General features: G+C 38.1%; 1 protein-coding gene across 2 annotated transcripts in view; it reads right to left on the bottom strand.

The window, feature by feature from the left end:
• Positions 1–26,422, bottom strand: part of STXBP6 (syntaxin binding protein 6) — a 236,486-nt gene that overhangs the window by 39,446 nt on the left and 170,618 nt on the right. For both annotated transcript variants that reach the window (XM_019718447.3, XM_074328106.2), the window contains exons 3-4: positions 11,834–11,964; positions 10,724–10,889 (exon numbers count right to left, since the gene is read on the bottom strand). In XM_019718447.3, the coding sequence (XP_019574006.1) occupies positions 10,724–10,889; positions 11,834–11,964 (297 nt within the window). The remainder of the gene's footprint in view (positions 1–10,723; positions 10,890–11,833; positions 11,965–26,422) is intronic.

Below are 26,422 nucleotides of genomic sequence, written 5' to 3'. Positions count from 1 at the left end.
TGTAGATAAGCCACAAGGTTTGTCAAGGGATCCTTGATAGACCTGTTACTTCCATTACTAGGAAAACCATTAGGCCATCAGGGAGGAGGCCATATTTTTAAAGTGGCAGCTTCCTGTTAGACTTCTTTATTCTTCTTCTAGGTCTTGAGACCCTAGAGCTTTTTACTCTTCCTCTCTAAATGGGAGCCTCTGTTCTGCTCAGTGTCCCCCAGTCTATGGTAGGCTCCTTTCCTTGTTCTTGACTGTAAACTGACTCCTTAAAACCAAGCCAAAGACATTCAGGCTCAGGAAGAGCTTTCGTCCACATGCAAAATTAACCAGGAATCTCACATTTAGTTACAACAGTGCTGTAATGGATTTCTTATACTTAAATCATAATTTGCACTTTTACAGCATTATTCTATGTAGAATAGCCACCATAAGACTCTAGTCCTTTAAGTTCTTCTAATTGCCCATTTTAGCAGTCTGTGTCATATTTTTCTGTTTGTATCTTTGATCCGCTAACCTAACATTATGCCTTTGAGAGTTCCATCACAAATTATCTTCAAGTCCTAATAATTGTTTGGCTATCATAAAGTTTATTCTCCTTCACAAAAATAAACTTATTTTGTTTTTCATATTTGTCATGGTGGATAGAAACTGGGAGGTTAGGTGCCCTTGAAGATTGTCAGAAAAAATATGCATAGTAAAATTTGCATTTTGGATAAACAATGGATAGTTTTTTAGTATATGCAACTGGGACATGGGACATACTTATACTTTACCTGAAAATAAAATTTTACCAAGAGTCTTCTAGTTTTGTTTCCTTAGTCTGTCAACCCCAATGTCCTTGCTTCTCGTAGGATACCTAATGAACCCAATCCTGGGTAGACATATTGCAAGTAGAGGGATGAAGAACGTATGGTCTTCAGTTGGCGACTTCAGATTTCATCAATGTCCAAATTTCAAATAACTACCACCGATGCTAATCCTAATTATTTAGCTTTATTTTAATGGTTAGAAACAAGGCTGAAATTTTTAGAAGTTTAGGATATAATGGGAAAAAATAATAAGCCATTTTATTTAGCTTTCCACCAAAGGTTTTAGAAACCTCATATTCCTATATAGTTTCTCAGGTACTAAGCACAACTTCCTTACCTCTACGCATGGTAAGGTATAGGACTGTATGGCCTCTGCCCTGCAAATTATATTCTGCTCTGCTGTTCAGAAGGTGTGTGCTGTTAGTGGTTTCCCCAGTAGTGGGGATGAATTTGACAAAGCACTAAATGACAACTTTTGAGAAATACTTATGTTCTTAAGCATTTAAGCTTCTCTTCACTAGAAAACCATGTAATTTTTAGTTCTCGATGTTTCTTGATGTTATAGCAGAGCAACAATTTTTAAATGCTGGCTGATGATTTTTATTGGTCTATGTGAACGAAGAAAAATAATGACAATGTAATACTTTTTTTTTTTATAAAGGTAAGTGTTTTCAATTTAAGGAATAGCCCTTTATTCTCAGAGATTAAGTCCTTTTTATCTTTAGTGTAAAACTTTCTCTTTTGAGATTATGGTAATACTGGTTATGAAGTTTCTTTTTTTAAATGTCCTTACATAGAAAATTGGTTGGCAAACTTATTGTCTCCCAAATTCTTTTAAAAATTGTACTTTTCTGTAAATCTAAAAGTATGGACACCATGTGGCAAGGCTTTTATGTCTGTTTCAGAAATACCACTTCACGTCTAACAATATTAAACAATTTTACCTCTGATCCCTGTATCTCCATTTTGGCTGTGGAAAGTGAATTGTACTCAAATAAATATTCTTGGCTTAAGATATGTTGGTGGAAAAATAATATTTTTATTATAAAGTTCAGAAAACATGTTTTAGGTTTTTTCTTTCCTACGAGAAGATCTGAATTATTTGCCTGATCCCAGGCACAGTGTTACTTTATAAAATTTAAACATAGTTGTTTTGGTAAGTCAGCAGTAACATATGCACTCTATAAATGTCAAACATAAAATGTAACACATTCAGCATTCTATAAGCCATAGCAAACAACTCAGCATTTCAGACGTTGGAAATGTCTATAATATAGCTCAGCTCATTCCCACTTGGAACAAAGAAAGAACTATTTCTTTGCAATTCTTATGGCCAACAAGGACTAGGAAGGCTCAAGAAAAAAAAAGGAATATTTTCTTGCTTCTTTCATAAGAAAGGTCTTTTGATAAACATCCTGGAAGAAATCATGTAATATAAATACACTTATTACAGCTTGCAAGTTTATATATATATATAATTCAGACATGTACTGGCACTTTGCAAAAATCCCATCTAATTGAACATTTTAAAATTCACTTTAATCCCCAAACATCCCTTCAAAGTATACATTACTATCCACAATTCAGAAAAGCATAGAGCGACTGAGTGTAAATTAAGCAGCTCAGAGAGTTACAGAGCTAATGAGTGATGCCACCAAAGGCAGGGCCAAGTGAATCCAGGCTGTGCTCTTGTCACTATATCGAGTAGTGCAGTTACGTCTTCTAGCTAATTCGGAAACTATGAATGGCTCTCAGCTAGTGCAGATTATTTAACCATGTGGGTAGATAAAATATGTTCATGATCCTTGTCCACCCAATAAATGAAACCTTGGAAACACCCTTATGCAGGCTTGGTTTTGTTCAAGATTTTGATGGAGAGATATGATTCAAAAGCATTGAATGTACAAAGTCATTTCTGCAGAGCTTGCGATGACTAACCATAACCCACCAGCTGTTTCACAGCACGCATTTCAGTGTAGCTTAGAGCCAATGAGCAATGAAAAAGAGAAAAATCACATCTGTGACCTGATTTTTCTTTCGTTACTAGTCATTTATATCATGCACAGAATTGGATGGAACCTAAGGAAGTTGTCTGTGGTTACTTCAATTTTCTCACTTAAAATAAAAGCATTCTGGTTTTGATTCACATTGTGGGACCTATATGAGGTTGAATGACTGACTCAGAAAATATGAGAAAGCACACAAACCACCTAACATAATGATTGGTAATGTCGTCCTAAATTTAAACAAAAAAATACAGAAGATTCAGATCCAGAAATATCTTGTAACTTCTGTTAGAATGTCCTGTTCCTAATAGTGTTTGGTCAATGTCAGATGGTTATGTCAGTAGTTTATGTAGCACCATCAACATCAAACTTGTTTGATGCAGTAGTCATACTAGTGGGGTCCCAAAAACCAAACCCAAAAACTCCCCCAAACTGGGCTTTCCAATCGCATAATTTAAATATCTGTAGCTATTTGTATTGCTGCATTTTCTGTTTCTATTCTTAATCTCTTATTCTCTCCAAAAAGTTTCTATAAAGCAAGTCTTTAATGAAATATCATGCTGTCAGGGAAAAGATAGTGCTGGCTGCAATGAAGAGGATGAAGTAATGGAAGAGTGGATGATAAACCTGTGTGTGTACATGATGAATTAACAGTCTTTTACAGAGGACTTTCAAACAGATTTTTAAATTTAATCCTCATAAATATCTTATTCAATCAGGTTGGTGCTATCTCCTTTTTGCACCAGGAGATAGTTAGTTGAGCCAAAATTTCAACTAACTTTTTGGCTTAGTTGAATTAGTATCAGGAAAAGATTTGTGCTTATTAAGGGAACTTGGAAGTTGTGGTTTCCCTTGAATGGATGGGGAATAAGGGAAAAACCTTGACTGAAGCACTGGCTCTATCCCTTATTAGCTGTGGGATCTTAAGCAAGTTCCTCATGAATCATTTTCCTTGTTTGTACGATGGTGGAAGACAATTGAAGTTTGTTATGTTGTTATTTCTTCACGGATAACAAAAATAGTCACCAGAAGAACTATGACATGGACTCCTCTTGTTTGAAAGAACTACAAGAAATACTTCATGGCTCTCTCACAGCAGTGAGTCAGCTAAGCAGCCTGGCCTCCTCCTCTGCTCTGCATCTGCCCATCGGTGTCAAGAAGCAGAAATATGGTAGTTTTAATACAACTTGACTCTGTGTGTGAATTATAATCTCTAATATGTGTGTGTGTGTGTGTGCGCGTGTGCGCACTTCCCCAAGTACATCATAAAGTATCTTAAAGCTTGAAAGCTTGAGTAGTAGGGCAAAATTACACATGAATTTATTCTTGAGAAACACGCAGTTCATTGGAATATGCTCATGGTGGGAGCATGGGTAGGAGTGTGAGGTTCACATTCCACATAGCCATTATTAATTGACAGAAAACACTAAAACAGAAGGGAAAAATATAAAAATGATAGCAAATGTTATGGATTCCTTCAAAGCACAGTCATACCTCGCTTAGCAATGGGGACACGTTCTGAGAAATGCAATGTTCGGTGATTTCACCATTGTGCGGACATCACAGAGTGCACTGTCACAAACCTGGGTGGTACAGCCAATTACTAAGGGAGCAATAGGCTCCTAGGCTACAAACCTGTATAGCATGTTACTGCACTAAATACTGTAGGCAGTCCTAACACAGGGATTAGTATTTGTGTATCTAAACATATCTAACCATAGTACAAAATACGATATAAAATGGCCCACCTGTATGGGGCACTCACCATGAATGGAGCTGGCAGGACTGAAATTTGCTCTGCGTGAGTCAGTGAGTGAGTGGAGAGTGAATGTGAAGGCCACGGGCATTCCTGTACGCTGTAGACTTTATAAACACTGTGCACTTAGGCTCCACTCCACTTACAAAACACAAGATCAAATCAAGCACAAGAGAAAATGATGCAACCAAGACATGCGGTAAACATGAAGCGTTAGAGGCTACTGGCATAACGTGGAACGCCGTTTTATAGGAAACTTATTTTATAAGTAGAAAGAGCCTGCTCTAAAATAACAATAAAAAGTATAGCAGAGTAAATACATAAACCAATAACATAGCCCTTTCTTATCATTATCAAGTATTATGTACTGTGTATAACTGCACATGCTATACTTTTATAGGACTGGCAGTGTAGTAGACGTGTTTACACTAGCATTTCTACAAACACGAGAGTAATGCCTTACGCTATGACTTTAGGACAGCTACGATGTCACTAGGCAATAAGAGGTTTTCAGCTCCATCATAATCTGATGGGACCACCGTCATACATGTCATTGACTGAAATGTCGTCATGCAGTTCATGAGTATACCATATTAATATAATGGGAGTAAGAATGACCATATCCATCACCTTTCTTTTCCTAAGAACCCTGTTCTGATGCACGTGTGTTCTTTTTTAGAATTTGTTACCTCACCTTACACGTACCCATGCCCAGGGCACTCACAAAGTGAAATATTTGCATGCGTCACCCAGAGATGATCCCGCATTGTTTGGAAGGAAACTACAATACAAAGTCACACTTTGAGTGCTGAGATTCTATTCCATCCCAGGGGAATCCAGAGTAAAACCATTCGGTTTTCATTTAGCATACCAATCAGACGGCCAGACTGCCATGAAGGAGACATCAGAGACATCTGTGTCCCTGGAATTTTAATAGACCTCAGAAGTCTGGGCTTTTCCTACCATCTGAAGGGCTGTACATAGATGGGCAATACTTAAAAAATAACTTCGATGATGATGAAAATATATGGCACTTCAAAATAGCCTGTTTCATGAAGAAACAGTCTGCCACATTCCAAATTCCGAACATAGCTAACATTAACTAAAATTGTTGCAATAAGAGAGAGCTCATTTCAGTCTTCCCTTGTCTATCTGGAAGTTACTAATCATCCTTTAAAATGCAGCTCAGTGATCACCTCGGCGTTATGGCATTGTTTTATGAATATTTACAACTGATGGCCCCCCAGAAAGGTAAGTAAAGTCAGTGAAGGTGCCTATTTTGTTGTTGGATATTCACAGGCAGATGTGCTGAGTAAATGCTTGTGGAATCAATGAGGAAATGTGCACAAGTGGACCTCAAACAATACAGGTGGGACTCACTGAAGGATGACCCGTCTAAAACAGGTGAAAGAGGAAGAGGTTAGTTGAATGAGTTAGCCAAGGGTGTTTGGGCTTAGAATTCAATAAAAATGCTAGGAGGTGCTTTAGTTTGTACAGAACCTCACCTCGAAGAATAAATCATGTTTTGGGGCACAAAACTTACTGTACAATACTTATTGAAAAAGAAAACAGGTTCATAAAGTATCTACTTTGTGGCTCTAACACAGAGAGCAATACCACTAAAGATTTCCACAGTTCACAGTATTAGGTAAAAAAAATAATAGACCAACAGTAATCACTACAAAAGTTCAGTGTAAATAACGCAGCAGTGGGGTGTCATGTGGGATTTGCTCACATTTTAGTAAGAAGAATGAAGAAAGCAAAACAACAAAGTCCCTGTTGAGACCTGGACATAAGGTAATATGCCCAGTGTCTAAACTGATGCTACTATTTGGGACAGACCATGTTTATTTGAAATGAAGTAGTTGAAAGCAAGTGTCACTTTTGGAGTCTAAAGTTCTACACATGTGATTATCTCCTTCGAGTTATCTTGGAAGTACAAATATGTTATCACATATATAACCGTATAAAATCATCTCTGTTTACAATAAATTGACAGAACAAAGTTACCATCTCAGAAGTAAATGCGACCTATATAAACCTAAGTCTTCACTTTTAGACTCCTGGCATTCATGATGTCATGTCACATGTCAGCAGCCAGTCTGGCCCCATGCCTCTACCTGCAGTCTCTGTAGGTTTCTTAGTAACTTAGAGACCCGGCAACTAAATGAATGGCTCTGCAGTTTTGAAGGTGACCAATCTTTAATGAACTAAGAGAGAGATAGAGTTAAGAGGTTAGGAATGACCAAGGCTTGAGGACTTTGTCCTAGCTTACCAGTCCTCCAACCATCCAGAGAAGAGAAGATGTTGACAGAGGCATGAGAAGAAACCACTGCTTCCCCCTCACACTTGCTGAGAGCATCCTGCCTACTTCTAGTTTATGAGGGCTTTCATTTAACCCTGTAGACCTTACACGTGTCTCCTGGGTCCTATAACCAGCATCACAGGATCAAAGCTTCCTAGTTGGTCCTCTGGGATGAGGAACAATGTTTCGAGGAGAGAATTTCAAATATACCAAAGAATTCACTTCTGTGTAACTGACTCTCCCCAAGGGAAAAAGAAAAACCTGTCATATGGTATATACAGTCAATACATACAAGAGAAGAACTGCATGGAATTGCTGATGCTTAAATGATAACCCTATTTGAACTAGTATTAAAGAAAGTGTGCTTCAGTGGGAGTCAGGCAGACTGGCTCCCAGTCCTCTGATCTTGGTAAAGTCATTCAAAATCACTGGGCCTCAGTTTTCCCAGTGACAGGGCCAGACTGGATGCAGAGTATCTGAGAGGCCTGGTGAGTGGCCTGGGTTCCACCACCTTCCCTACTCACTAAAATGGCCTCACTTTCATTTCCTTAAGGTAATGAAATTCTGATAAACAAAAACAAACAAAAAAACAAAAAGCGAGTGGATTTGAAAGGTCCCTGGTGACGCCCTCATTCTTAGGACAAAAACAGTTGCGTGAGAGTTATTATCTTAATTACATGTCTGTGATAAAACTAGGAAGAAAGTTAAAATTGCTCGTGATCTCTCTCTCTTGTCTTCCCTCCCTTTTTGAACACCTAAGAATGTATTGGCTAAAGTATTTCCAAAACTTCCTGCACAATTCCAGGGGACACCATTCACAGTAAAGACGTCAATAGTGGTCCCTGGAGTGTGGCACTCAGTGGCCCCAGGAAAGTACTTTTAGAGCAGAATGAGCCTGCGTTTGAATTTCATCTCTGCCACTTACCAGCTACATGACCCTTGGCCAGCTATTTAATAATCTCTCTGGTCCTATTTCCTTCTCTGTAAAATAGAGATAATAAATTGTATTTCCAAAGGCTGCTGTAAAAGCTGAATGAGATAACATATTAAGAGCCTGGTGTAGGGCAGCAAACCAACACCAACACCCTATTCGTTTTCTAAAATTACAAAAGCTGTCACATTTCATGGTAAACAATTGTGTCTAGGACTTGTGGCCCACACTGTAAGAAGAGACCAAAAGATACTGTGAAGTTGGGAACAGATTTCACCGGAAGATGAGAAAATGAAGATCAGAAGATGGGGTAGGTGGTACCCTCCCCCCAAATTAAAAGGGTCAGAATGTAGTGACTACAGTTTTTAAGTCTCAGAATTGTGATAGCTGGCAGAAAGGAAGGGGAATCAGCATGCTAATTAATTAGGGTGTGTTGGTACCACTGTTATCAAGGATAAGCAACTGTTTAAATAAGACAGCCTGCACTCACTAAGGACATGTGTGCTGCCAACAAATTACAGGGTGTGAATTCAAACTTTTGTTGCCTTCTTTAGGAATCCAGGACCAGTCAACGTTTAACTGCACTATTACTTTTGTTTGATTCTTAAATTAAAAAAGTGATTAACCTATGCCATAAAGCTATGCCTTAGGAATTACAGATGCTGAAAATGATAGAACTGAAAGGGAATTCAGATATCATCTAGCCAAATCTCCACATATTACACTTGGGAAAACTGAGATCTAAAGAAGATGAGAGACACACCCACCATGACAAAACAGAGTCAATTCTGGCACTTAACTTATTCTTTTTCTTACTACAGGAAATCGATCTTTTCCTATACACATAGCAACCATTTAATATTGGCTATATGGATTCCTGTCTCAACTCTGCATAATTTGGGGTTCATAGGGGACTGGAAACATCAGAAGGACCAGGGCAATGGCTGACAGACCCCAATGGCAAGCAGCTGGGTTGAAGGTCTGAAGATATTCACAAAAGTAAATGAAGAGCATCCAGAAAGTCTGTTATGGATCTGCCAGTCTGGGATTTGGGATTTGGGTCACGGCAAAGAGGGTCAATTAAGAGATCAAATATGGAACTACTCTCCATATCCAGGATGCACCCCAGTGACCGGCTCATACTTGGTACTTAGTACTTACTTGTATGATTGGATGATGAACCAAGAGTGACTAAAAGAATGAGAGGACCTGTTCTGAGAGAAGAAATGAGCGCTTCAGAGGCAAGAGAAAAGAGGGACTGCCTAGCGCCAACCCTTAGGGGACGAGGAAGAGAAAGGTCACCCAAGCTGCCCTAACCTTAGCAGGAAGTAGGTGGTTCGTTTCTTTTGCAAGGACAGTGGAGTGAGTCTTGGCCCCCTTGCTTCCACCTCACATTTCCAATCTGAGGAAAAGTAGTAGTTCCTCTGGCACTGCTTTTGTTTCTGGTCTCTAGGTGCTCAGGATGGAACGTGGAGAAGTGAAAGACTCAAGGGAGTCTATCACTAAGGGCAACAGAAATTTCAAATCCATGTCACATTATTTTTAGAGGAGACTCTGTGCTTAAGTGCTGGCCATGCAAGCTACTGAACATACTGACACTGATGGGGAAAATAGTTCATAGCAGGTACTTTACATATTCATGTCACCTTCTGTGGTCCTAAGCTTGGTACGCTTTGACCTTTTGCCAAGTTTGTTAGGGCTGGACTTTGAAAGCAGGATTCATTTGAAGAGCGTTGATGGCACCGACATGACAGAAAGCTATATCTCATTGTATTTTCTAAATAGTAAGGGGTTAGTGTTTGCTATTCTCTTTCCTTTTAACATCTATGTCTAATGCTTCTCACTTTTGTACATAGGATGTGGCCACTTTGGAGAAAAGATGCCCTATTCATCACCTCTTCTATATTTTTCTAGGACTAAATAGAGGAAATACAAAATGATTCCACATCAATGCCTAAGAAAGACCTTTCAAGGTTCTTATGATACAAGCAACTTCCTGTTTAAGAGGAACACTAACACTTCAGTGAATAATAAGAATTGGACAGTATCTGCTCCATACAACGTCTGGGAGACTAATGACAAAATGACAGTGAGTACATCAGTTTCTAGGACAGAATAATGGAGTTTTGCCCAATGTTCATATGAAAGATATACACAGCTCAAAGAGAATATGTAATGCCTCTAATGTGACCTACATTTGACATTTGATTAAGATTAAAGTTGGTGTATTTAAAAAAAATTCTTTCAAAGCCAGGAGATCAGGTGAGCAAAAAGACCCAATGATACAAACTCTCTTCTTCAACTCACAGAGTGATTGGCAAGGCTTTGATATTTTTAGCACAGTTTCAATTCCCTAAAAAGAAATGCCACCTGAAAGAAATGCGTCCAGCACCCTCTTAAATGTTTCTCGTTAACTTGCCAACACTGGTGCTCAGCTCTTAAAGCTGACTTATAGCACTCATCCTAACTCAGCTCTGTATGCCATTCAAGAAATAAATGTGAGACTAATGGCTATTTGAAAGAAAAGGACTATATCTGTAAGAATTTTTATATTAATACTTATAAAATATCTTGAGAAAAAAGCAAGCCAGACACCAGGGTTCTGCGATGAAATTATAGAAATGGTAGTAAGGAAACACAACTGAAACGTTTTTCTAATAAATGGACAGGTTTGTTGTCATAGTACAAATAATATTAGCTAAGTGGCTAAATCTTCTAAAAAGACCAACTTTTGGATAAGAGTGAAAACACACCCTGTGTCTAGATTTAACAAAGAACTCCCCAGGATGGTTCTCATGCTGTCTAGCTCTGAGCATCTTGATTCTTTTTTTGTCTTTTTGTCTTTATGCTGCAGAACAGCTGACTTTTATGTAAAAGTGAGTCTAAGGAAATGGGATGACTGAAGTCACACAAATGCCCACTCACCTCCCATGATTTTGGATTGGCAGTTAATGAACTCCGGCTTCCTGTCCGTGAGGTACCTCTGGCAGGTGTGGTGCAAGATCTGGAAGAAGGTGCATTTTTCTGAGGCTGTGCTGGCTACCCACTGGTCAAAAGCATTTTCAAACAACAAATCAAACTCTGCAGAATCCTGGAAAAGACAGTGAAATAACTACTGATCTCAATGTACAAAAACTGCTGTTTCTGGCTTACGCCCAACAAAAGACTCATACAGGCTAAAACACCTTTCAGAACTTGGGTCCTAATCCTGAATCTCCTCTTTATTAGCACCCAAGTGCATGGAGAGTCCACCTTTTTCTGTTTATCAAGCAAACCTCAAATCTTGCAGTATGTAAAGACGTCCCTAGGAAGCTTAGATCACAGAAGTGCCGATAGGCTACAACACACTTACTTCTGTCAGAATTCAGGTGAAATATTGCCTTCCCAATTACTCGGAACATAATTCCTTCAGCTTCTCAGCACTGAACCATATTAATCTTGCCCCTAGCCTTTGGCAGGAAAAATCTCCCCCTCATTATTTCAGCATATACTTAGAATTTACATTTTACTTTTCCTCATTGTTGATGTTTTGTATGTGAATGTGTGCGAGTAAAAGGGAATGTACTTTGAATAAATAACTCTACCACAAAATGTTTCTCATGTTAAATCCAATAGACTCCTAATACATAACTTTTAAGGTGCCATTTATTTATTTATTTATTTTTTTGAGGGACAAACAAACTTCATCATTGGTGGCATTAGGAGATAAATGAAGCTTGAATGAACATGGGTTTTCATATTTATAACCATGGGCATGATATCTGAACTCGGCTCTTTGCACTTTGCTGACAAACATATTACAGGAGGTAGCATTTCTTCACTATGTATCCCCTGAGGGTCCTGCATCAAACATGATGAAAAGATTTATAATTCCCCATAAGTAGGGCACAGAAATCAGAAAGTCTGAGTCATGTAACTGAAATAGAGGAATTGTTTTGTTAAAAATGACTCAGACAATCACCACCACACCAAGGTCAATGGAAGAGTCGTTGTGTGAAGAGAATGCCTTTGCTTAACCCTGGACAGGCCACTCACCCGATTAGGATCGATGCCATTCACCTGACGAAGCTGCTCAAGCATCCACTGTGATCTTCGCACAAACGACGTGGAGCCTTCAAACTGTTTGACCTTCGTGATGGACGCCTGTGTGGGTTTCTTATTTGTCACTGCCAAGAAAAGACCACTTGGATTAGTGGGTGTACAGGTTGGTTTGTTTCCTCAGTCAGTGGTGTTTCTATCTCACACCTACATGCATATGTAAAATGAGAGCAAGAGAGAAATATATTTATATTTACATCCATAGAAATATAGAGATCTATCTATCAAGAGGAGAAATATGTGTGCCTTTGGTGAGAGATGAACTCAAAAGAAATAGAAGTTATAATCTCCACTCTCAAGCAATTACAAGACAATTATAATTGTAAGGGCTGCTTCATTTATGTTTTCATCCATTCAAACTGAACACAGCCGAACAATGTCAAGCACCTTTAATGGAGGCTACAAGTGTACAATGACCAACTTCAGGAAAGAAGCACACAGGGCTGACAGGTAGCAGGTAGGAGTCACTGGGAAAGGCTGAATTTTAAAGGAAGGGGAGGTTACTGGTTCAAGTAGGGAACTGCAATACATAGTTCTAATTTTATCATCCAGTGTAAATATCTCAGGCTTTAATGATAAGGAATAATACCTCATTTAAAAAAAAAAAAAAAAAAAAAAAGAACCATTTGGCTTTAAAATATAGTCCAGTTTGTATCAAGTTTGCATCTGATTCTGACTGTATCTGGCATTCTGGGTGCACCTCCCTCCCCCCATGAATTCCTGAGGTCACCACACCTGCAGGACCAGGACAGATTCTCCTCCCAGCCTTAGTCATGCTGGGGATGGACAGCGTCCCCTCTCAGACAGAGGTCAAGCACCAGCCACCAGGAGAAAGTCACCTGGGATATTTCTGCATCTGTTTACTTCATGATTTAGAGCCTCAAGAGTGGAGAAGTAGTTATAAGGAGAAATTGTAAAATTTAATAGAAATGATGCAATTAAAGGAACTCGGAAAAGTGGAAAGCACTACTTGTCATACTGAATGCAACCTAATGAAACTGTGAATCAGTGGCACACTCTTTCTTTGTTTCAAATAACCCCACAGATTCCACATTTTCAAATAACTATGCAGATGCTCAACAGATGGCAAAAGGAATCCTTGAGGGATGAAGGGCAGAAAGTACCTACTCCAGTCATGGTTGGTGGTAAGAAGACTCTCCTTCATGCAAGCCGGAGTTTACTGCATTAATGTGTCTGGGGTCCGGAAAGCAGGGACCAAGAGGAGGATGAAACATGGGCACCCTGCTTTTAGGTCTGATGAGAATCCCTATGGTTCCAGGACTGAAGACTGTTTGTATGACTTTAGTACAATCTTATCTCTTTGCTCTCAACGAGAATTTAGCCAAATATATATCTTTTAATTTCAAATAATGCTTAGGTTTATTGCCTGTTATTTCAGTTATATTTGGCTAAAAGCTTCTGAACATTTCACACCAATTACATTTACTTTCATGGTTAAAAAGACATCATCCCCTTAACTCCCACAATCAGAAGAAATTGTATAGTCTTCTATTCACAAATAGCCTCTCTGGCCTACAGCTCCATGTATAAGCCAGTTAAGTCCCATTAGGAATAACCATTCCACTAACTAAATTCAGGCAATATTACCAGTCTGCCCACGGCTCTGTCCACCCATTTAATTTAATTCATTGTTTTTGTGTCTCTTATAACACAGAGGAAGAACTAACAGGTTTTTCTGATGGTCATGCCCTACTCTTGTGTTTTAATATTAAAGGAAACAACACACCTGGAATACATGCAGGTCCTAAAATGTGCTTAAAAGATTAAAGGATGCTTTTCAATAACAGGAAAACATGGGTTCCTGTATTAGACACACATCCCTAAACACACCAAGAGGATTTCCTCCTTTGTTTATGTAAATCACATGACATTTAAGCAGCCTAGGAAACCTGAACATTTTCCTTGTAACTTCAGTTAAAGTTGCTAGGAGCTCCTATTTTTTCTTCTGGCCCATTTGTTTCCAAGTAGTTTACAGAATTATAAAAGCTCAAACACAATGCATGATCGCTGTAATTATTGGCATGTGTAGGACTGACATTTTAAGAAGGCAAGTTCCATTGGAAGCTTGTCACTGAAATAAGAAAGGCAGGAACCCCACCCACAGGACAAATGCCCCACAGAATTGCTCAACAGTGATCACACTGCTAAGAGGTCATTTTTAATGGAGGCAGTTACAACTCCATCCATCCCCGCCTCTTCCCCTCCTGTTGGTTTATTCCTTGCCCAATTCTTAGAATCTGGGTAGTTTTCCTGGGCACTGAGCCCGGTTTGGTTTAACTTTTGTTTATTGTTATTATCTCCACCATCCCAGTTTCTATTTTGAAGCAGGTGTCTTAAAATTATATTATTATACACACATTCTATAGAGTTAAGTAAAGACTTTCCTCTCCTGAAATCAAAACACTTGCAGAAACACACCACTGCCAGGCTTTCTGAGTTCTGTGCTTGAAGAGTCATGTTTTAACCCTTTCCTTGTTTTGAGCTTTTCAGGGTCTATAGCTGACAAAAAAATAAGTCAGTCAAATTCCAGATGTCTAGTAAAAAATAGTAATTTATCTTCTTCCAAAGGAAAGCTAATCGATAGCATACCTTGAAAATGCAACCTAAAGACCTGGATCAGTAATATCATAGTGCTGTATGTCCACCTACCCCCTACAATAGACTCCATATTCATTATTTTGAATAACTTTAAAGTCCAGGTTACCAGGGCAATTCTGTCATGCCTTCAACATTCATGAGGAAAAGGCAAATATATAGGCATTTAAAGGGGTGGGATGGGCATGATACTCCCAGGTAATACTATAGACCACCAAGAATCAGCCCAGTCCGCTGTTCCCTACTCCCATCGTATGGTTGTCTCTTATTCACTATTCAGATTTCAGTTTACATGTCAACTCCATAGGAAAAAAAAAAAAAAAACTTCTGTGATCATTTTAGCTGAGTAGTTTCTTCTACCATGTTAGTTCTTTCAGTGAACTCTGATCTTTTCAAAACAGATGTATTTCAAGCCTATATAAAATATTCAACATTTGCTTTTCTGACATATTTGTGCAGAACAAAAACCACATTGCTATCATGTTCATTTAGTCGAAACATGTAAAATGTGGATAAATCCCCACACAGGTCTTCTAAGCTACATGTACCAGCTTGGGATGTAGGAGCCTATAAATTGACATAAGAACAAATTACATTTTCCACAGCATTTGAAACTTTTAAAAGTCTCTTTGACATAGCTTCCGGCACAGAAAGCGCTGACTTACCAAAGTAATACTGTTAATGAATGGAAAAACTGCAACTTAAACAATGAACTTAAAAGCCTATTGATCTTTCCATTATAGCTTTTCACTTCATTGTCAAATGCCACATTTTACTGGGTGTGAGATGCTCATTACATAAAGATTAACTGAATCATTTTGTTCTAATAATGATATTACTGTTGTGATTTTGACAATATCCTGAACTGCTATTTCCTTAATATTTCCCTTTAAATAAACTCGCTTTTTTATTTAAATAAGTTCATGAAAAAAAACATATGTTAAGGCCATAAATAGATATGGCTCTGCCTACATTAAATAGAAAATAATGTAAAAAATATAACTTAAAAAAAATGAAAACATAAATGCTATCAATTTCAAATTAGAGAGTTGTCAGTAGAAGGCTTGGCTTCTGATATCTTCCCTATGGCAAAATGATAATAAGCAAGTGTAGATAGGTGTTTAAAAACTATTACAACATAAGTATTCTCATAGATATAGTCAGAACACTTAACCAAAAATGTCTTCTCTAAGGCTACTGCTTCATAAGCATTGGAACTCAGTAAGTCAAGTTTTGGGGTTCTCTAAACCTGATTTTTGTTTTGTTTTGTTTTGCTTTGTTTTCCACTCATTCCCATCCCTGCCACCCACTGCTTTCTCTGATGTTATCAGAGGAAGGCAGAAGTATCTGGGCCAACCAAATCCAGGTCCTTCTGCTATCAGATCTGATAAAAAGAATATGGTTTCCATGGCTGCACGCCTCCTCTTCAGCTTTCATGTAGACTTGTTCTACATCTCAGCTGTGATAGAAACTATTATGTTTGAAATATCATTACTCAAGTGGTATAACATCTCTATCTCATGAACAAATGGCCTAACGAGGTCTTCTGAAAAGTGGTCCCTCCAGGAAACATTGTACAAAAATAAGACAGTCAAGAAGTGAAGACTGTCAGCTTTGTTTTTGCCCCATCAGATAACTATTTAATTAAAAACCAATATGCCGGACAATAGCAAAGCACCATCTTAGATCAAATCTGGTCTTGCAGTGAGTCAGGAGTTGGTGAAGGAGGGGGAAAGACTGATGAGGAAAGGAAAGACAGAAATGCAAGTTACTTGCATGTTATGCGAAGTAGTAGAAGAGTCACTATCAACGATTAAGAGACTGATCTTCCATTTCTAGATTCAATGTCTGAGCGATCACTTGTTTTTTTAAAAAAGCCATACTCTCCCCTACAACTTCATTATTCATAGCATCATTTCTGAATTATTCCAAACAAGAAAATAAATTTTGCTTAAGATACAAAATATCTAATCTCAGTCTTAAAATATTATTATAAAGGAAACAAATAATCAGCATATAAACTAAATGATTACTCACCACTTCTATATCCTCTATCTCATTTTTCATAGGTGTTTTTGCATACTTACTAACATTTGTACAGACATTTTCTATACACATTAAACTCAGATTGAACCATCATATAAGTTTATGTGGTCATTTCTGTCTCAAAGAAAAAAATGATGATGAAGAACAAATTGTATCTATATAGTTTGATATTGAGGCTAGGCAGTTAAAATGCAGAATTTACCACACCTATATACTTACCTTAAAATTTCATTATGTTTACTCCTAGCGTTATCTTACAGCTAAGTGAAGGTCAGGGTTTTGTGGTAAACCTTAGCTCTCTGCTCTGCTGGAATCTAATAGCCAGACATTTTGATTTCAAAATGTCTGATGAGACATTTTGTTCTTCCTAGACCCTTAAAATGTCTGATGAGACTGCTGATGAGAAATAAACAATTTGTAGACAGGGAAAGAAGTGATGTCCACATAGAATCTTATCAGGGCAGCTCTTTGGCTGTGTCAGAGGTGACTGACATGAAAGATTAAAAAACAAAACAAAACAAAAATACCTCTGAAATGTGGTTCAGGACATAAAAGCAAACTTGAGCATGCTTTCTGGGTGCTGATATGGTGAAGAAGAGAGCTAACAGGCCAAGGTGAGAAATTATTATTCTACACTTGTTTCTTGAACACTCTTCCAAAACTCTAATGTATGGTACTTCTACGTGGATGTCATAGAATCTATGGAGAAATAAATACCAGGTCGGAGGCTGCATCAGCTATTTCACCTGGTGAGATGGATGAATGCTTACAAAACTTCAAAGCAAAAATACCTAGATTGTTACCTCAGATACATTCATAATAGTGAAACACCATCACTGCTAGGGTTAGTAGGAAAGAGAGCATGGTGCTCTCCACACAGGATTGATCATTTGCTTCTCACAGTATTTCTCTAAGTGTGTTATCATTGAAGACATGGTAAACGTTTATACTCCACAGGCTTCAACCAGATCAAGTCCCAACATGGCCAAGTTTGTCTCTGGAGTCCTATCCCTCTCCTCCCTATCTAAGGTACTGGCCGGATTCCTGACAGGACTCAAATGAGCCTCAAAATTTATTCTTAAATCTGCATGTTTTAGGAAGAAAATTTTAATCTAAATAAACAGCAGATGCAACAACAAAAATGGTGGCATTTCTGGCATGAACACCAAGCCAGTGAGGAAGAATGTAGGCTGCTCTTCAACACTCCCTGGGGAGGGGAGGGAAGTAGAGAATAAGTGCATAGAGCATTGAGGTTTATTTATTAAAGACAGACTTTCTTAGTCTACAGAGGGGATAATCACAAAGAAAGTTTTCCACATAAAAAATGTCCTTATTTAGTATCACTAGTTCCTAGGCCTGTACCTGTATGACATTCTCATCTCCAAATTAAAGGAGGAAGATGAGGAGAAGAAGGAGATTGAAAATCTAAGAAATTTCTCCAAAGAGCTACTGAGAAAGGAACCATTTCTATGGGAAACTGCTTTCTTGTATGGAAGTCTGGATAGGTCCTTTATTAGAAGGAGAAGAATAAGAAATGTCTTGCAGCATGCATTCCTTAGGAAGGATGATTTTACTATGAAGGTGAAGCACCATATAGAGCATGGTTAACAACTACATATTAATAGAGCAAGCAATCTCCCTATACCAACTTTGTAGGAACTACTCTCTGGTTTAAATATTTCCAAATTACCAATAAGGAGACAGCATTATTTTAAAATGCACTTTTATGTCACATGCCAATATGAAATCTAATAGGTACTTCTAAAACCTAGACCCTCCAATTTTAATCTTCTTTACTTTGTTCATAATTTTACTTTTTCTTTTAAACTGTAAAAATACGTAGGTTTTTATTTCAAAAAAAAATTCTACTTTTTAAGTCAACCACAGGCTCAGGTACACCACAGGGAGTCTTGGGCTGTTAAATCATTAGCCTAGAATCAGGAAGCTAAATCCCCAGAAGGCTTGAGTTCCCCACTGCAAGACTAGTACTGCCCTCTCCAGCCTAGTACCACCATGTCCTCTATATCATAAATTGATGTGCAAAGTACCGATTCATGAATGAATGAGTGAATAAATGAATGGCTCCTCAACAAAAGGAAGAACAGTTTCCACCAGAAATCATGAATAAACCAAAAACTTATTGCAGGTTCAATTGTCCTGTTTCAAGATCAAGCCACAGTTTTAAGGGATTTGAACTACTATCTTGCTGGAAAAGAGTGGCATCCTGAGAAGTACGGAGAGTAGAAAAAATGGTAAAAACCAAGAAATTACAGAGATATCAGGAGACTAGACAGAGAAATTTGGGGGTTAAAAATCTCTTTAAAAACCTCTTTTCCTGCAATCCTTATTCTAGCAGCATCTCTCTTACGCAATTGTGTTTGTTTCAGCCTCCCTAAAACACGATTTCAGGCTTGAGATTCAGCAAGCCAAGGCTTCCCATTGTGTTTGATTTTTTTAATTTCTGTAGACTTTTTCCTATAGACCTAAGGAGAAAATCAATTTGCATGCATTCTGGGTAAAGGGTAAGCATACAGCGAATTATAAAACCTGGCTAATATTAGTTATTGTGACTTCATAGTTTACTTGGAAAGGGTATAACATGTCTGATTTATGTGTATAATTGTTTAAAGAGACAGCATTATTTTTTAAAATGCACAACTTTTATGTCACATGCCAATATGACAACCAACCAACCAACAAACATGCCCCAGCCAAGACAGTAAATACCAAGAATTGTGAGAACTGTGCTGGCTTCTGAAAGAGACGAAATCCAATGCCAAATACTATGATATACGATGCAGATAATGAAGGGGTTAACTACAGTCATAAAGTCTTATTCTGCTCTTACTTCCTCAATTCTGGGAACAGATGCGAACATCATTTTTGATCTATTCTTAGGAGAGATTTACAAACAGAGAATCTAAAGACAAAGGCATCAAAGAGGCAGCTACCTGACTCAAGGATGAATTAAATTACTCCACAAGGAGCTCAAAGGCTGGGAATAAAAACTTGAAAAGGAGATTCCTTTAATGTTATGCTTTCCTTGAACACTATCCATTATATCCTGAAAGGTAGGGGCCAACCAGCAATTCTCCTCAGGGAAATGTCATACTTGGTAGAAAGTCAATACATATTTTACCTGGGAGAGCTGCTAAAAAGCATCCTTAGAGCTCACGTACCCTGACCGTGAGAAAAGATGGAATCATTTCTGCAGTCTCTACTTCCTTGTCCCTCTGCAGCTATGGCGTGGGACACTCACTCGCCACCATGTGAGAACAGGGCGTGGTGCTATGCTCCCTGACACTATGGAGCCCACTGCTGAGCATAACTTTCTAATAGAAATATTCTGCCTACAAGAAGCATGGAAGGTTGTTATGTGGATGTGGACCTCCTTCAAGGTGAAAAGAATAGAGACTAAAACTTGAAGGAGGCGGAGCAATGAAGACTTTTCTAACGGACCAGGTACTACACATAGAGGATCACTAAATCAAAGCTGTTATTACTTAGCAAACATATGCTGTTGAATATAATTACAACTGTCAGTCAAGCAAAGACACATCTACGTGCTCTTTCTGCTTTACTCCCTCTTCACCACGACCACCTCTTACGCAATATTTTTACTAATGCGTTTTAAATGAGGATGTACATCACCAAAGTTTTACAAAAAGTGAATCATGTCAGTAAGAACTTGTCATCTTCACTCTTTACTGTGTTAAATTGTAGAATAAAATCTAGCAACGTGGTCAGGCTAAAGCGAATGTCAATTACATTAGTGAAAATTATCTACAATTAAAATTAGCTGCATTTATTTTGATAAACTCTAGGCAGTATCCACGAAAGCTAAACATGCATATATTCTATGACCCAGCAATTCTAATCCTGTGTCTACATAACAGAAATGCGTGTTATGCCCACCTTTCTGCCTCATGCAACCAGAAATGGACAAAATATATAAAACAATGAAAGATAGTCAGCCCGTGAGATGGGAAACAAATGAGGTGAGCCCTATGACTGCACCAATTTACTGTTTTGGGAGAGTTTTCCAGGCTGTGGTGGAAAGAGGAGGAACCCAGGCAGAGACTGGCAGACTGCCTAAGTTGAAGAGACAGAGCTGAGAACCCAGGGAAACCAAGGTGATTAAACTTCTCAGGACAGAGTAATGAAGAAGCGAGAACTCTAGAGATCTGCAGAAATTCGGCCTTGAGTATTTAGCTGAGTACTTCTCACCACCTGTGTGAGGCGAAAGACCCTGAGGCTAAAGAACCATCCAAAATGAATAGAGGAAATAGTACTCCATGCTCACATAGGGCTGGGAATAGTTCTGTTCCCACCAGCCAGACTGGAAAACCACAAGGTTCAGGGGGCAGTGGGTAGAATACTCAGCAGGATCTTGCACCATTGGTGAGGAATAATTAGCCCTAGACTGAACAATGCTCTAGTTTTTCTTCCAAACGATAATATAGCATGGAGTTTGTAACACAAGAGAAGGTAAAATGTATGACAATAATAACATAAATGTCAGGATGGGAGAAGAGGACATGAATTATTGGAAGGTTCCCATACTATATATCATGTAGTATTACATCATTTGAAGGTAAAGCATGTTATGTTAAAGACGTATGCCATAAATTCTAAAGCAAATCACAAAAATAACGAAAGAGAGAGTCTTAGCTGTGATGGTTAATTTTATGTGACAACTGGTAAGGCCATGGTAGCCAGGTATTGGCTCAAACATGACTTTGGATATTTCTGTGAGGGTGTTTTGATTAAGATTAACATTTAAATTGGTGGATTGCACTCCATAATGTGAGTGGGCCCCATTTAATCAACTGAAGGCCAGAATAAAACAACAGACTGACTTCCCCAGAGCAAGGAAGAAATTATGCCAGCAGATGATCTACAGACTTGAACCATAGCATGGTTCTTTCCTGGGTCTCCAGCCTATCAGTCCACCCTGCAGATTTTTGGACTTGACAACCTCCATAACTCATGAGTGAATTCCGTATATATGGAATTATATATAATATATGTATATATATTTTATATATATATATATATTACGTATTTTTTAATTTTTATTTGTTTTCATTCCTTTTTCCCTCTCTATACACACATTCTATTGATTCTGTTTCTCTGGGGAATCCCGACTAGTACTCGTACACTGTTTCCCCGAAAATAAGACCTAGCCAGACAATCAGCTCTAAGGTGTCTTTTGGAGCAAAACTTAATATAAGACCCAATCTTCTTTTACTATAATATAAGACCTGGTCTTATATAATATAATATAATTAATATAATATAATATAATATAATATAATATAATATAATATAATATAATATGGGGTTTTATATTAATTTTTGCTCCAAAAGATGCCTTAGAGCTGATTTTCTGGCTAGGTCTTATTTTCGGGGAAACATGGTATAGTAGCTAATTGGCTAACAAAGAAAATTCCATTTACAATGTCATCAAAAAGAATAAAAAACTTAGGAAATACTTAACCAAAGAAGTACACAACTTGTATACTAAAAACTAGAAGACATTGTTGAAAGAAATTGAAGACTTGAAATTGAAATTGAAGAAAGAAATTGAAATGTAAAAACATCTAGTGCTCAAATATTGGAAGACTAACATTGTTAGGAATGGCAATACTCTCAAAATTGATCTACAGATTCAAATGGAGAGACATATGCGGTCTGACAATTAAGTTCGAGAATTTGTTGCAACGATGTTCCTAAACTTTTTTGATATCAGAGGGATTATTCATTATGAATTTGTACCAACTGGACAAACAGTTAACCAAGTTTACTATTTGGAACTGCTGAAAAGGCTGCGTGAAAAAGTTAGACAACCTGAAATTTTCGCCAACAAGTCATGGCTCTTGCATCACGACAATGCACCAGCTCACATGGCACTGTCTGTGAGGGAGTTTTTAGCCAGTAAACAAATAACTATTGGAACACCCTCCCTACTCACCTGATCTGGTTTCCAATGACTTCTTTCTTTACCCGAAGATAAAGAAAATATTGAAAGGCAGACATTTTGGTGACATTCAGGACGTCAAGGGTAATATGACGATAGCTCTCATTGCCATACCAGAAAAAGTTCCAAAATTGCTCTGAAGAGTGGATTAGGCACTGGTGTCAGTGCATAGCTTCCCAAGGGGAGTACTTCAAAGGTGACCATAGTGATATTCAGCAATGAGGTGTGTAACACTTTTACTAGGATGAGTTCGCAAACGTCATTGTCCGACTTTGTATTGTGGTCATAGGTTACAAGGCTCAATATTATTAAGATATCAATTTTCCCCAGTATAATCTACAGATTTAACACTACCTCAATAAAAATTCCAATAGATTTTTAGTAAAATACGACAAATTGATTATAAAAATTCATATGGAAATGCAAATGATCTAAAAGAGCAAAAATAACTGAAGGGAGAAAAACAACAAAGTTGGAAGACTTACACTATCTGATTAAAAAACTTGTTATAAGATTAAACTAATCAAGACATTGTGGTATTGGCATCAAGACAGACCCAGATCAGTGGAATAGGTCTAAATACACAGAAAAAGACCTGTGTATATATGGAAAATAGGTTTTTCAACAAAAGTGCAAAGGTAGTGCAGTGAAGAAAGGATTCTTCTTTTCTTCCTTCCTTTCCTTCCTTTCTTCTTTTCTTTCTTTCTTCCTTCCTTCCTTCCTTCCTTCCTTCCTTCCTTCCTCCCTCCCTCCCTCCCTCCCTTCCTTCCTTCCTTCCTTCCTTCCTTTCATTCTTTCTTTCTTTCTTTTAACAAATGATACTGGAACAACTGTATATCCAAATGCAAAAAAAGAACTTCAGCTAATACTTTGTATCACTCAAAAATTAACTCAAAATGGATCAGAGACCTAAATGTAAGAGCCTAAAACTATAAAACTTTTAGGAAAAAACAGAACTAAATCTTTGTGAGCTTGGACTACGCAAGGCTTTTCAGATATGACACTACAAGCACAATTCATGAAAGAATAAATCAAGTAGGATCAAAATTCAAAACAGCTCTTCAAGAGAATGAAAAGGCAAGCCACAACTGGGAGAAAATACTTGCAAATTGCTGTCTGATAAAGAACTTATATCCAGAGTATGTTTGTAAAAAGTCTTGAAACTCAATAAAAAGAAAATAACCCAGTTTCTTAAAAATGAGCAAAAGATTTGAACAAACACTTTACTAAAGAAAACGTGGATGTAAAAAATGATGCTCAACATCATTAGTTGTTAGGGAAATGGAAACTGAAACCACTATGAGGTAACATTACACACCTATTAGAATGGCTAAAATTCGAAAGACTGACCATACCAAGTGTTAGTTTGGTATTCAGAGCAGCTTTATGTATAATAGCCCCAAACTGGAAACAACCCAAACATCCATCTTAAAAGAATTATGCTGAGTGAAAGGAAAACCAAAAAAGAACACATACTATATGCTTCCACTGATATAAAATTTTAGGAAATGCAAACTCATGTATGGGACAGAAAGCAAATTAGTGGTTGCCTACAGATACCGCTGGGATTTGGGAATGCTGGGGGCCAGGAAAGGATTACAAAGGGGTATGAGGAAACTTTTGGGGGTAATGCATAGGTTCATTATTTTGACTGTGGTAATGATTTCATGGGTGTATACATGTAAAAACTTACCAAATTGTACCATTTGAATACGTGAAGTTTCCTGCATGTCAATTATACCTCAATAAAGCTATTAAAAACTCACAAAACTAATCTATGGCAATTGTAGTCAAAATAGAGATTACCTTTGATGGAAGTAGAAGGAAGACTTCCGGGGTGCTGGCAAGGTTCTATATGTTGATATGGGTGGTGCTTATATGGGCTTATACTCATGTAAAAACCTCATTATACTTAAGAGCTGTAAATCTTACAATATGTAATTATACCTTAATAAAAACTAAACCAATAATAACAATGATGATAATTATGGCAGGGTTTGAGAATCACTACCAATCTGAAATTCACAACCCTGATAGGTATATCTCAGCATTTATCCCACTAGTGCATTCCAAGGCTATTGTGAGTGATTAAATCACACTACCCGCAACCAGAGAAACAATGTGTAAACTTGGAAGTTGTCTTAGGCTGTTTGGGCTGCTATAACAAAGTATCAGACTGGGAGGCTTAAACTACTGAAATTTATTTCCCACAGTTCTGGAGAGGCTGGCAAGTCCAAGATCAAGGCACCAGCAGATATAGTGTTTGGTAAGATCCCACTTCCTGGTTCATAGTTGTCTTCCCCACTGTGTCCTCAAATGGCAGAAGTGGGAGAAGTTGCTCTCTGGGGTCTCTGTTTTGTATAAGGGCACTAATCTTATTCATGAAGGCTTCACACTCATGATCTCATCACCTCTCAAAGGCCCCACCTCCTAATACCATCACACTGGGTTTAGGGTTTCAACATAGGCATTTTGGGTGAACAGAAACATTCAGTCCATAACAGAAGGGAATTTATTCAATGCAATTCTAACACTTTCTTTGATAAAAAAATCTACCTGTGGGACTTGGAAGTACAAATATATCCTGTTTGCAATATTCTCCAGTTGGGTTCATGGCCGTCTTCCTGCCAATGTCTTCTGGACTTTTCCCTAATTACCCCTCCTCTTAGAAGCTTCCATTGCTCCCTCTTTTCAGACTTCTTTCCACTTTGCCTGGGAGCATCCTTAGTGTTTTGTTTTGTTTTCCTATAAGAATCTGCTATTGACAAAGCCAGTCCTCAAACCGTATGCGTTCTTTTGAGAAATGTGGTGGTGAGAGAAAAGAGTTATGTGTGCTGAGTCCCTTGCTTGCTTTACTACCTACTCACTGCTTAACCTATCACCTCCCTGCCCCCTTACCACTCTCTAGAAATTGCCCCATGAAAATGCCTCCAAATTATAAAAATGCCTCCAATGGCTTTTTAAAATTTGTCCTCATCTTCCCTGTTTCATTTCACCACTTCCTATAATCTAGACATACCCCTTCAGGCATTGTTTGGGTACAAGGCCTTTGGTCACAACAGTTAATGCCAAAACTCAAAGGCAGAAAAGAGCTTGACATGTTCGAGAAAGAGAAAGAAGAGCAGGGTAGCAAAATACTGAGGAAAGGAAAGGATGAATGAGGTCATGAATGTAAGCAAGTGCCAGGTCATAAAAGCCCTGGTGTACAGACTTTGTAAGCATGAAACATGAGTGTAATAAGATCTGATTCACATTCTAAATAGTATTGGCCAACTGCTGTAGGGCAAACAAGTCACGGCAGGAGTGTGCATGAAAGCAGGCAAACCACTTAGGAACTGCTACTGCAGTAGTCCAGGAGAGGTGACGATGGCTTAGACCTGATGGCAGAAGTGGAGATAGAACAGGGGGTAGTCTGTCCCACTCTCCATAACTATTGATACCCCCGCCCCCTGAAGAAATCCTCAAGGTCAGTTACCAAGTCCCAGTTATCTCTATACCATAATGCCTAGTGTACCATGGGCCCTTGTTTATTAAACATCACACTTGGTACGTGTCAGCATAAAAGCACACTCTGATTTGTATTTTTATTTATCTGTATGTGCTAGCTCATCTACCAGGTTATAAATATCTGGATAATAAAAGATTATGTCTTTGCATATTTCAGAGCACCTGGTCCCGTGCCCTCCTCAGAGTCCTAATTCCAGTATGCATCACGAGAAATAGCTCCATTCCTATGAGAAACAATTAAGGATTTGATGTATGTACTGATGACTGCGGTTGGTAATATCTCACCCACATTACTCTCTTTTTGGCAGTGTCTGTTTTTCTATCTGGGGTCGTTTAAAGCAAAGTGGAGGAAGCCAAAAAAAAAAAAAAAAAAAAAA

This window comes from Rhinolophus sinicus, chromosome 3 (genome assembly GCF_057876585.1).
Source record: "Rhinolophus sinicus isolate RSI-liver-muscle chromosome 3, RSI-T2T, whole genome shotgun sequence".
NCBI classification, from domain to species: Eukaryota; Metazoa; Chordata; class Mammalia; order Chiroptera; family Rhinolophidae; genus Rhinolophus; species Rhinolophus sinicus.
The sequence above is the reverse complement of the archived record's forward strand: the minus strand, read 5'-3'. Positions and strand labels throughout refer to the sequence as shown.